This window comes from Artemia sp. Qi Xiang Cuo, chromosome 17 (assembly GCF_049724085.1).
Source record: "Artemia sp. Qi Xiang Cuo chromosome 17, ASM4972408v1, whole genome shotgun sequence".
Classification (NCBI taxonomy): domain Eukaryota; kingdom Metazoa; phylum Arthropoda; class Branchiopoda; order Anostraca; family Artemiidae; genus Artemia; species Artemia sp. Qi Xiang Cuo.
This window is the reverse complement of record NC_142810.1, coordinates 48,058,317-48,071,966: the sequence shown is the minus strand read 5'-3', so window position 1 is coordinate 48,071,966 and position 13,650 is coordinate 48,058,317. Positions and strand designations below refer to the sequence as shown.

Below are 13,650 nucleotides of genomic sequence, written 5' to 3'. Positions count from 1 at the left end.
CAAAAGATACAAACACAGACCAAAATGACTCAAACAGCCCAAAGAGACACACATAGCCCAAAGAAACACAAACAGCCCATACACAAACAGCCCCAAAGATACACAATCAGTCAAAAGAGACACAAACAGCCCAAAAATAACACAAACAGCCCAAAGAGACAAACAGATCAAAAAGAATCAAACAGTCCAAAGAGACACAGATACAAAAGAGACACACCTAGACCAAAGAAACACACACACAGGCCAAAGAGACACAAACAACACAAAGAGACACACACAGTCAAAACCGACTCAAACACCCCAAAGAGACACACAAACAGACCAAAAAGACTCAAACAGCCCAAAGAGACACACAGCCCAAAGAGACACACACAGCTTCAAAAGACACACACAGCTTCAAGACACACCCACACCCCAAAGAGACACATACATTTCAAAGAGACTTACTCGGCCCAAAGAGACGTACACATCCAACAGAGAGACACAAAGCCCAACACGACACAAATGTTTAAAAAGGGAATTTGTAAAACCAAATTGTGAGTGCGCTATAAAGTTGAAAGATATCTGATAAATGGCGCTTACCATAGAGGTTGCAGTGCTCGTTACACAGTGGCCTTGGTGCATAGCGAACAACGCTTTCTCTCATCGAATTCTGTGCAGAGTTGACACTGTCATGAGAGGGCCCTGGTTGGTCCAGAGAGCTTGTAATGGATGGTCTTGCAGTTTGCATTGATGTGTTATCACCCCATTTTTGGTCTCTTTTCGGAGGGAAGTCAAGAATCCATCTCAGCATCCTTAAAAAGAAGAAAAAAATTTAGTAATAAGCCCTCTTTTACAGATAAATTGCCCTCGACCCCCATGTAACTATATCCCCTTTTACTGAACCCTCGTGCAACTCAACCTTCCCTTTTAAGCACTCTCTGAAAGTTCCAACTTAATACATAAATTCCTTAATGAAGAAATACTTTTTTCTTTTTTTTTACCTTACAATGAACGTGCTAGAATTGATACATTGACCCCTTCCCTGTCTTAAATTTTTTATAAAAGCTACTTAATCATCTGTTAAATCCCCTTTTTGCTTTCATCAAATACGTATTGATTAATTTGAACATAAAAGGAAACTCTTGAATCGCACCTACAAGAATCATTTATTTAACAGAAATCCATGCTTTTGAATACCCACCAAATAAAGATAAAAACACACAGATTGTGGCTTTGTTCCATCTTGCCCCCCCTATAAATTCTGAGTTTTGGCTAGAATTAGACAAATCCCGTTTTAATCACCAAGCTTTTTTTTTTCAAAAACGTTGTAGTTTGGTTCCAACAGGACCCTTTTCTGTAATTATAAACACATGTGGTTTTAATCTCTGTGATAGCAAGAGTCTGTGAAATTTGAGCCCTAACACTGTCACTCTCTTCGTAACACAATAGCTTTTCATTCAAACAGGAAAAATAGATTACGCTTGGAAAAAAGTTGTTTTTCAAAACAATTAAAACTTTTAAACATAGCCGTGGAGGAGAGATTTTATTTAAATAATAGAAAAAAGCGTGTTTTGCTATTTCTATCCAATATACTCATTATATTCTTAAGATATTTTATTGTTGGAGGGGAGGGGGCTAAGTCCCCCCTGAAATTTAAATTTACGAGTAAAACGATTTTTTTTAAGAATTTTTAAAAGAGATATCTTAACAAACCTTTGGGAATCGAACGAAATTCAAACTTTATTGTAAAGAGCAAGGTACTGAGGAGGGGGGCGATATTTCGTATATGCCGAAAATAATATGCAAATTATATTTTAATTTTTTACGTACAATGAATCAAAATCAAAGTGAGTTCGCCTCTCTTTTTTTGAATATTTACTAAAATTGAAATACATGGATCGTTTAATATTTAAAAGAAGGAAGTTTTTTAAATGAGGTAACAACATGGTGAAAAAAAAAGTGTGAGGAAGGAATTTCTTCCTTAACTTAATGACGAGACAATTTCTTTTTATTATAATAATGAGAAAATTTTACTCACCAGAAGTTGCTTAGAATTTTCCATATCTATGTAAATGATCGCAAAAATATCGATACTAATAGGTTGAATGAACTATTCAAACTGTTGAAAATCCTAATTTGAAACCTGAATATATACAAAAAATAATTGAATATATTAACAGCGAAACAAGACGCACTGGTTTTATAATACAGGTTTATCCTTAAAAAGACATATATATTATGAACTAGAAATCTGCTAAATTGTGCCAGAACAACTAGTCCTTCATAACATGTTATGTAACAAGTACAAGACGGACCATAGTGTTACGAAGGCCCAGAATATCATAGGAAGGACCATAAAGGCCCAGAATATCATAGGAAGGAACGTAAAGTAGTAGAAGTATAATGTCATGTGAGAGGATGCTCACTCTTTTTGAAAAGGTGTATACAAGGTCCAGAATAGCACGGAAAGGAATCTCTTTGAAACGGCGTATACAAGGCTCAGAAATAGTACCTTGGTTACTACTGATGGAGGGGGTAAAGCATAGCATATATTAAATAGGTAACCTAGCCTAGGTACCTCCCCCCCTTAAACTCCAGAAAACAATAGTTTAAATATTGCAACTCATTGAGAAACACCGGCTTTGTAGTCATTTATGTATAGTGGTCTCTTGAGAATAGCCTGTTTGACGGGTTTTTCGTGACTGGTTTCCTTGTACAATATATAAAAGTGTCCATATAACGCACCAGTGCCCAAATTTGTTTCAAGATAAAGGATGCAAAAACTGATGAAATACTGAAAACATTTAGGGTACTTGTTAAATATTCCAAAAACCCCCAAGAAGGGAAGTTAGGTTTAATCCTAATGAAATACACCAAAATATGATACTTTAGTAACAAAATTAAGGAAAGGACAAAAGAGGATTAGGGAAAGCAGGCCACCCAGAACACATTTTATAAAATATCTCAAGATATGTAAAGCATATTAAATAAAGTTCGGTTAATGCTAATGAAATTTTGTCCTACAATTTTGAGCTACAGAATATTTGATTCTCCGTCTGAAGATATTGCCTGTTTTTTTGAAAACGCTGGCTAAAACAATAAATTGCATAACAGGATTTTGACCATATTCCCGTTGAACGCGTTGCTCTTGCTAGGGGTAACAAATTTGTTTGAATGTAAATGATGCAAAAACTGATGAAATACAGAAAACAATTAGGGTACTACTTAAATATCCCAAAAATACCCAAGAAGGGAAGTTTGGTTAATCCTAAAGAAATACACCAAAATATGATGAAAAAATAATACTTTAATAACAAAATTATGGAAACGAGAAAGCAAAATTACAGAAATCAGGCCGGCTAGAACACATAATATAAAATACCTAAACACCTCTATCTCTTCAATATTTAATTAAGATATACCTGCATCGTAGTTTTTCTCACTGAATCTAAGCGAATTATAACCGAATGCAGACAAACACACTGGTTTTACTAACATCAATCAGATCAAGAACTTAAGGGTTTCCGGGATATTTGACAAGTATTACATTTAGTTACTACACTACAGTGACTATCCTCTCTTCTGGAAAAGAAAGATCGAAGATCGAGTCACTTTATAGAAAAGGAAATAGGAGACTGTTAGGTGTAAAGCTTTTTTGAATCATTACTTCTTGTGGATTCTTTGCAACCACTAAAACTTGCTGCAGCACCAAGCTGCCTAACACTAACATAGCTAGGCAAGCTTCTTCTCCATACTAACGTATCTAAAGACGCCCTCTTTACACCCTCCCAATAATTTCAAGTTTTCCTTAAATCCTTTCTTATGCCCTCCCCCACCAAATTTGTGGACAATTCGCTTTACGTTTGGCCCTGGATGGTTTGCTGAAAAGGAAAATCTTTGACTGTCTGCCATCTTTCATCCACAGCACGTTTCCTAGCGATCTCAACTTTTTTCTCATTATAACACTTTAAGCAGTACTGAATCCAAATTTTCCTAAAGCTTATTGCTTGAAACACAGTTAGTCTCATGAGCCTTTTTTACTAAAAAGAAAATATTAAGGGTACGTAAAATAATTTTTCTTAGCTAAGATCGGTTTTAGAAGTACTTCAATCACTTAAGGAGGTATTTATCTTTAAATGAGCTCCACCAGTGGCAGCCCGGGCTGCCACCCCCCCTCCCCTTCTCGTGGAAAACACCGAACGATTAATAAAAATATAAAATTAGAAATAACGTTCTCATGTTTTTAGAAATCTCTAATTTCCCTCCTTCTCTTACCTTGTCCAACCAAAATAAATATGACAAAATAAATCAGGCATAATTACGCTTCTTCCGGCCTGTCGATTTGGCTGGCATATTTTTTTTTTTTTTCTAATTATTGCAGCTCTTTTTTGAATTTTCAATTGATCGAAAAAAAAGAAGAAAAATAACAAGATTTTGATCGGACGACTTTGAGGAAAAAAAGGGCAAGGGAGGGGGGCTACGCATTTTTACTATTTAATAGACAGGATTATGGGCATAGGGAGGGGGGCCGGGGTGCGGCTGACTCCCCCCCCCCCTAGACCTTCAAATTTACATTAGATATGGCTGAAAAAGCAGATGGTTTGGAAAAAAGCAGTTGATAAAACTCCATCACACTATCGACTGCCCCCCCCCTAGACAATATACTGCCTACGCCCATGGACAGTATAAAACTTTTTGTAATATAGCCTATGGAGAAATCAGTATTAAAAATTATTTGCATTTTTTTTCGGTAATATTTTTTTTATTTGCCAGGTTACTTTCCAAATTTTTTTTTTTATTTCCATTCCCCACATATATGTATAAAAAAAATTGGTGTTTCTAAGGGGGGGGGGAAGCTAGTGAAATAAGTCAGAGAGACGGAAATTTTGCTCCTGTTTCGAAAACCTTGAAAATATTCTTAAGAAAAAACGTCACTCCTAGAACGCAGAGGAAATTGATGCGTGATGAAAATCTTATAAATTATTTTTTAGTGTGCAGTTCATTTTTAATATAGAAGAGCTCATGTTTTCTTGCCAGCTCTGCATGGGATTAAAATTATTTCAAAGGTTAAGCTCAAACCAATGTCACTTCCAATATTAAAATACTCAACTTGTTCTATACTACATTCCTGTTCTCATTGCCTAAACATGTAGAGTTTTGTAAAGTATGGATAATAAACTTAGAGCATTAAAAGAGCATTGAAAAAAATAAGGAGAATTTTATAAGTGGCTACCGATTTTTCTTTTACAATGGATCTTTCACCATACAATGGATTTAGAAAACTAACAAAGGATTACAGAAAACTAGCGTTGGACTGAAAACACAAAAGCCAATTAAAAAAAAACAATTTTAATCTAGGAGTCAAAAGTGAGAATGCAGACACGCAATAGTATTACTCAAAACGAAGAACAAATACAGGTACTTGTGTTTTATAGCCGCCACACTCAAGTTCTGTCGAGAAATGAAGTTTGGTTAATGCTAATGAAATAAAAAAAAATGATGAAAATATAACACTTAATCAACAAAATTATCAAAACTACAGCAGAGTTATTGAAGGGGGGTCGTCCAGACAGCATTATATTATATACTTGACCTAAACTAACCTAACCTAACCAAAATACCTACTAAATATTCGATTAAAATATAGCTACAATGTGGTTTCCCACCAAGCCGAAGCTAATATTGTCTGCAATAAAGACACTGAAAACCGGTTATTGTCTCATGTTCACTATACAAGATCTTAAGTGTGGTGGGTATAAGACAAAAGTACCCAAATAAACCATAATATGAACTCTGAAAATCCGCTTATTCTCTCTGTACAATGGAGAATTTCAAATTATGGTACAAATGCTATAACTAGTCTATAGTCCTAATACTATCAAGATGGCTTCACTTTGAAAAATGCTTTGGTACTGTTGCATTAAACGTACACTTCTAAGAAGTCAAGTTTGGTTAATTCTAATTAAATTAAATAAAATATTATGAATTTTTTATATTTTGTAAACCATTTTGGGCTATAAATTTGCAGTTTCGGGGGTGGGAGGAAAGGCATAACATATATTAAATACGTAACCTAACCTAGCCTAGGTACCTTTTTCCCCCTAAACCCCAAAAAACAACAGTTTAAATATCGTAAACGCAATGAAAACTACTCTTTGCATTCCCGTCTCTTAATAGCGGTCTCTTGAAAATAACCAGTCTGGCGGGTTTCGCCTCTCGTTAGTATATAAAAGTGTACGTTTAACGCACCAGTACCAAGTTTTTATTATCTTAATAAATAGAATTGTGATAAAGAGTCTAACTTTAGCGTAAAGAGCGAGGCGTTGAGGAGGGGACAGCCCCTTTCATATACTGAATAATTTTTTTTTTTTTTTTTATTTAACTTTTGAACGTTTTAGAATTAATGCAGGATTTGATTTTGGCTCACCGTACATGAATAATTAAAACAAAATTTGCATATTAATTGTACTTTTATTTGGTTAAATGGCTTTCTCGAAAGTTGTTTATTTTTATTTACGAACGTTTTTATTAGTAATAAATATACGTAACTTACGTAAGGAACTTCTATATTCATATATTTTTAATACGTATATTAGGGGGTTCACCTCTAACCAATACCTCGCTCTTTACGCTAAAGTTCGAATTTAGTTCCAATTTTTTTTTAAAAAGACCCCTTAATAACAAAGGCAGTTAATTAGAATAAATGGCTATTATGAAAGACTTAAAAATCTTTGGCTTAAAGAGCGAGGTAATTTCTGTTCGTTTTAAGTTTTGATGTTGCTCCTTACTTTCAGTTGAAAAACTTGTTTTTTTTTATTTAATTGCTGATCAATTTTTTATTAATACTGGGAAATACGGCAACACCTTCATAGCAATGTCTCTTCCCCATGAAAACTTCAACAATGGAAAGGTCCTCCCACATAACCCCCGACCCCTGCCCGAAAAAAACCCCCCGGAACAAGGCGGGCGACTTCCGACTAACCCATACTATATGTAAACATCGGGTAAAGTTCATAACTTTCAGCCATCCCCCCGGGGACTTTGGGGGATTAAGTCATCCTAAAAGAAATACTTGTTATATTTTCGACCATGCTGGACAAAATGGCTATCTCAAAATTTGGATCAGGTGACTTTGGGGAAAAATGAGCGTAGGAGGGGGCCTAGGTGCCCTCCATTTTTTGGTCCCTTAAAAAGGGAACTAGAACTTTTAATTTCTGCTTGAATGAGTCCTACCACGATATTCTAGGACCACTGGGTCGATACGATCACCCCTGGGAAAAAAACAAAATAAACACGCATTCGTGATCTTTGTTCGGGCAAAAAATATATGGTCTTATTTTCTTATGGTTGATTCTTATGGTGTTATTTCGATTAAGGTTCTACAGATTTTACGAGGTGTTTCCCTCTTTTTTAAAAAATCAGGCAAATTTTCTTAGGCGTGTAACTTTTGATATTTAAGACTAAACTCGATGAAAATTATTTATTTTAAATAAGCATTAAAATCTGATTCTTTTGATGTATCTATTGGTTGTTTTTGGGGTTTACTGTTGTTTTTTGGGGTTTAGGGGGGGGGGGAAGGTACCGAGGTTAGGTATTTACTATTTGTTATGCTTTACCCCCCCCCACCCCCCTAATGTGCAAATATATAACCCAAATTTGTTTCTAAACTATTATATATTCATCTTAATTTATTTTATTTCTTTAGCATTAACCAAACTTGACTTTTTAGAAGTGACCATCTAATGCACCAGTACCCTAAAGTCTTATATATTCATCATATTTTGGTGTATTTCACTATGATTAACCTAACTTCACTTCTTGAGTTTGTTCTGGATAACACACAAGAACCAAGTCATTTCTATCTCTTGGCTCAACTTACTGTTTACTTTTGTTTATATTTAGCATTTAGTTTTTCCTTCCCTTTTTCGAGCGATAAGGATGGCTTGTCAAAGGTACTTGCCATTTTGAAAACCAGTAGTTACATTGTGTCTTCATTTAATTTTGTTTCAACATATACTTTCTAGAAAGTTTTAACTTGATACCCTATTAGTGTATCTTCGCAATAGCAGTAGTAGCAGTCAGTAACCCTGATAATTTCAACTTAATGCTTTTAGCATTCCTAGTCCGCCCTTTCCACAACCAGATTGCAACCAGTACCTTTTCATTTAGTTTCAAAAAGCCTAGCCCTCAAGCAGTAGTAATTGTAGTTAAGAGCATTAGTAGTTATAGCCGGGATCGTATCCAAGATATTTTTTTCGGGAGGGCGGAGGGGGTTACAAAAGTTTTTTTCTCGTGAGAGGGGGGGGAGGTAACAGAAAAAAAAATTTAAGGTACTCACGTGGTATAGCGACCACACCAAAGGAGTGAATTTAGGTTCATACTAATGAAATATACCAAAATGTGATTAAAATATAATACGTTAGTAACACAATTATGGAAACTGCAACAGTAAATTATGGAAAGCAGGCCGCCCAGAACATATGTAGTAATACCTAACCAGCTCTATATATCAAATATTCAATACAAATATACATTCACTGTAGATTATCTCGGTTCCATTGCAGCTGAACCCCGTGTAACTGAACCCCAAGCATCGGAGGCCCCGTAAAACTGAACTACCCTTGGAACTGAACCCCCGTGTAACTGAACCACCGTGCAACTGAACCCCCTTGCAACTGAACCCCCATGGAACTGAGCCCTCGTGCAACTAAACCCCATTTAACTGAGCCCTCGTGCAACTAAACCCCATTTAACTGAACCCTTGTGCAACTCAATTCCCGTACAACTTAACCCTGTGTAACTGAACCCCTTTGTAACTCTACCACCGTTCAACTGAACCCTCGTGTAACTGAACCCTCTAGTAGCTGAACTCTCGTGTAGCTGAACAACCGTACTAAGTTTTTCAGTATTCTGCGAGGCAATTCCCTTGAGTAAAACACAAGTTAGAATATTTTCATGTTCAAACTTATTGTAATTGTTTGTTTTTCAAAGTCATAACATAAATGCCTGTCAAGATTTTTCATACAAAAACTATTTTGTTGTACCAAAAACAAATTAAGTCGGACGTCACAAACCATTAAGCTCAGATTTATTTCTCCTTTTTTGTGTCTTTTAATAGGGTTCCCTTCGCCCTTAAGCTGTCTATGGGTCTAGGCCTTTGCCCATCCCCCCGAATATCCCCCCCTCTCCCTGTAAATACTTTTCTGCTGAAAATACCCTCCTATGAAAAATACCTTCCTGGAAAATACCCCCTAAGGGCTGATTTGTTTTTAATTACATTTTAATTAAAAAAGGACGGAACTTGGGCCGTATATTGGCCTTTCTAAAAAGTCTATTTTCGTTAATAATAATGAAATAAAATAATACAGGATGAATATATAATAGTTTATAAACAAATTTTGGCTATACATTTGCAAATTAGGGGGGACTGGGGGTGAAGCATAACATATATTAAATACGTAACCTAACCTAGGTACCTACCCCCCCTAAACCCCAAAAAACGACAGTTTAAATATCGTTTACGCAATGAAAACCACGCTTTGCATTGCAATACTCTATAACGGTCTCTTGAATTAAGCCGTCTGGCGGGTTTTTAGTGACTGGTTTCCTTGTAAAGGCCCATATATACAACACACCAGTACCCGAATATAATACTCATTTTTGTCTGAAATTAATTTTACCCCCACCCCTATATATACCAATTAAGGGTATGTAAATTTTTACCAAATCATATTATTGAGTTAGGAATAAAGTGAATACACCATTCAATGCCTTTTTTAATGATGATTACGAATATAATAATCATTTCTATCGGAAATGAATTTCAGCCCCCCCCCCTAACCTAACCTAATCCCCACCCCACTATGTGCAAATATATATCCTAAATTGACATATACAGGGGGAGTGGCTAAAATTCATTTCCAATAGAAATGATTGTTATAATCGTAATCAGGATAAAAAAAGGCATCAAATGGTATATTCACTTTATTTGAAACTCAATAATATGATTTGGTAAAAATTTACATCAGAAATGATGTAAATAATAAAATTCATTTCCAACAAAAATGATTACTATATTTGGAAAGAGCATATAAAAAACTATTCATAAGTCAATAATATGAACTGCGAAGTAATTAACATAATTTTTAGATAGTATAATTCTTTGATATCATTTAGAGAGGAATAAATTGTCACAAATGCAAATTTAAAATTAAAAAAAGAAAATTTTAAAATGCTACTCCTTTAATTTTTCCTTCTGGAGAGTTTACAGTTACAAATCTAAAGTGTTACCAATATCGGTCAGTATCTACCAAATAATATTATTGAGTTAGGAATAAAGTGAATACACCATTCGATTCCTTTCTTTATGCTGATTACGAATATAATAAGCATTTCCATCGGAAAGGAATTTCAGCCCCCCCCCTATATAGGCTATACCTAACCTCACCTAATCCTGAATTGGCATATATAGGGGGGGGGGCTGAAAATCATTTTCGATAGAAATGATTATTATATTCTTAATCAGCATAAAAAAAAGGCATCGAATGGTGTATTAACTTAAGCCCTAACTCAATAATATGATTTTGTCGGTTTTGACCCCCCCCCTCCCTATAAAGGTTAGACAAAACCTAACCCTTCATTTTCATATATAGGGGGGGGGCGGAAAATAATCTTCGATCTAAATGCTTATTATATTCGTAATCAGCATAAAAAAAGGCATCGAATGGTGTATTCACTAGTCCTAACTCAATAATATGATTTTGTAGATATTGACCCCCCCCCCTATATAGGCTATACCTAACATAACCCTGAATTGGCATATATAGGGGGGGGGCTGAAATTCATTTCCGATAGAAATGCTTATTATATTCGTAATCAGCATAAAAAAGGCATCGAATGGTGTATTCACTTTAGTCCTAACTCAATAATATGATTTTTTAGATATTGACCTAGGGGGGGGGGGGGTTTAAATTAATTTCCGATATAAAAGCTTAATAAAATCGTAATAAGCAAAAAAAAATGCATCTAATGGTGTATTCACTTAATCCCTAACTAAATAATATGATTTTGTAGGTATTGACCCCCCCCCCCCTATATATGCTAAACCAAACCAAACCCTTAATTGGCATATATAGGGGGGGGGGCTGAAATTAATTTTCGATATAAATTCTTATTATATTCGTAATCAGCATAAAAAAAGGCATCTAATGGTGTATTAAATTTATTCCTAAATCAATAATTTGATTTGGTAGATATTGACCCACCAATTAAGTATTACCAATATCAGTCCTTTCACATGAATCAAAACTGCGTTTATTCCCATTTTAATACTTCAAAACATAAAACAAAACAGAAACTCACATCTAAAATATTCAAATCATTCCATATAGACTGACTTTCTTCATCCAAAATCGTGAATCAATACTATTACAGAATTTACTTTGGAAACAGTCCAGAATCTGAAGCGCACGTGTTTTCATAACTAGACAAGTCTAACCGGTTTATCGATTTCAGGGGAATACCTTTTGAAATATTTTGTTTTGCTGCGTCTTCTAAGAGTGAACTGCAGTCGCGTAATTTCGTCTAAATCCTGGGGGGGGGGGAGCCAATTTGGTACTCCTGTATGAAACGTGCTCTCTTATATACTGCTAGTTTGGTTAATGCTAATTAAATAAAATAAATTGGATGAATATATAATAGTTTAGAAAGAAATTTGGGCTATATATTTGCATATTGGGGGTGGGGTGGAGGGGTGTTGGGGGGTAAAGCATATCATATATTATTACGTAACCTAACCTAAACTAGGTAGGCTACCTTCCCGCCCCCTTAAACCCCGAAATCAACAGTTTAAATATCGTATACGCAATAAAAACCACGCTATGCATTGCACTACTCTATAGCGGTGTCTTAACCCGTCAAAAACGGGTTTCTCGTGACTGGTTTCCATCGCAGTATATAAAAGAGTACGTTTAATACAGGAGTACCGCCAATTTTCCCAAATCAATTGCTATTTTCCCAAACCGCTGCAACCTATTGAAGAGCGAACCACAGCCCATAGTAAACAAAAGTTTAAAAGTGCGTTTAGAGAAAAACTATCTAGTAAAAAAAATAACAATCTGACATTGATTTACGAATGGTAACTTTTATTTCGGTTTTTCTTAAAAGTAAAGTTTATTGCGAAAAGAAATTTATGGGGATTAAAAAAAAAAAACAATCCTTTGAAAATGGCGTCAGATTTTTTTTTTTTTTTTTTGTTATTGTTTTTCACCAGGGCTAGCGAATGACGAGAACAACGTAGAGAGATATTTAATGGCTCATTTGAACGGAAATTAAATTTACTAGTGCCTTTTTTAAGTGACTGAAAAGATTGTATGGCAACTAGCCCTATACCTTCCTAAAGGCCCCCTCCCCCAAAGTTGTCCTATAAAAATTTCGAAATAGCCATTTTGTTTAACATAGTTCAAAGGTCCAATAAATATGGTTTTGATGATAATATGACCCTCCGTAGTCCCTGGGAGAGGGTTGTACGTGGTATCAGGCGTATCAGTATCGCAGTATCGGTATCGGTCGTATTGGTATCATTTACATTGTGTCGGGCATTTCGGTATATCTGTATCGGTATCCTGGGTTGTTTTTTTCAGTATTTCCTAGGCTTATTTTTTTAAAGCATTTCCCGGGAAGGAAATCTTTTTCAATATTAAAAAAAGAATTAAAGATCTCATTTGAACGGAAATTAAATTTACTAGTGCCTTTTTTAAGTGACTGAAAAGATTGGATGGCAACTAGCCCTATACCTTCCTAAAGGCCCCCTCCCCCAAAGTTGTCCTATAAAAATTTCGAAATAGCCATTTTGTTTAACATAGTTTAAAGGTCCAATAAATATGGTTTTGATGATAATATGACCCTCCGTAGTCCCTGGGAGAGGGTTATACGTGGTATCAGGCGTATCAGTATCGCAGTATCGGTATCGGTCGTATTGGTATCATTTACATTGTGTCGGGCATTTCGGTATATCGGTATCGGTATCCTGGGTTGTTTTTTTCAGTATTTCCTAGGCTTATTTTTTTAAAGCATTTCCCGGGAAGGAAATCTTTTTCAATATTAAAAAAAGAATTAAAGATCTATATCATTTTTTTAATGAAAACACACTTATTTTATAATACCATTTATCCTACCTACACAAGAAATGATCTTTTTTTCATTTCACTAAAAACGGCACTTTTGGTGCCATGTCTTAAGTGGAAAAGCTGGGGCTAGTGGTCTACCAGAGTAGTATAGCTATAGTGATAAGTAGCGCACAGTCCCCGCATATAGCTATAATGATAAGAAGCACACAGTACACCCGCCATACAAGCAGACAGTACAATGACAGGATACAGCCTATCGTGAAAATTCATCTTCGTCACGAACCCAGGATTGTTATTTTAGTCTATAGTTGATAGTGGGAGTATCAGGAATGATTGGATTAGAGAAGCAGAAGATCTTACTGAATCTAGTCAAATTAAAACAATGTTTAGTTAGATAATGATTTTTTGGAATTTCTCTTCAACGGAAAATATTTTCTCTAGAAATGCTTAACTGTATAATGGGATGTGATTCTCCATCCTTGGATTATTGTATGAAGCTTTTGCATTGCGAATCAAATGCATTTACTCAATTTATTGATAT

The 13,650-nt window shown here is 35.2% G+C and overlaps 1 protein-coding gene across 2 annotated transcripts in view; it reads right to left on the bottom strand.

Annotated features, from left to right (window-relative positions):
* LOC148942279 (calcium-transporting ATPase sarcoplasmic/endoplasmic reticulum type-like) overlaps positions 1-11,350 on the bottom strand; it is a 96,946-nt gene extending 85,596 nt beyond the window's left edge. Inside the window, exon 1 of one of the 2 annotated variants that reach the window (XM_089103058.1) lies at positions 11,261-11,350. In XM_089103058.1, coding sequence (XP_088959184.1) covers positions 11,261-11,305 — 45 coding nt within the window. In that variant the 5' untranslated portion in view covers positions 11,306-11,350. Of the gene's footprint in view, positions 1-582; positions 1,119-11,260 lie in introns of those variants that run through there. The other variant, XM_089103060.1, reaches the window with a different exon arrangement.
* Between the last annotated feature and the right edge of the window lie 2,300 nt (positions 11,351-13,650).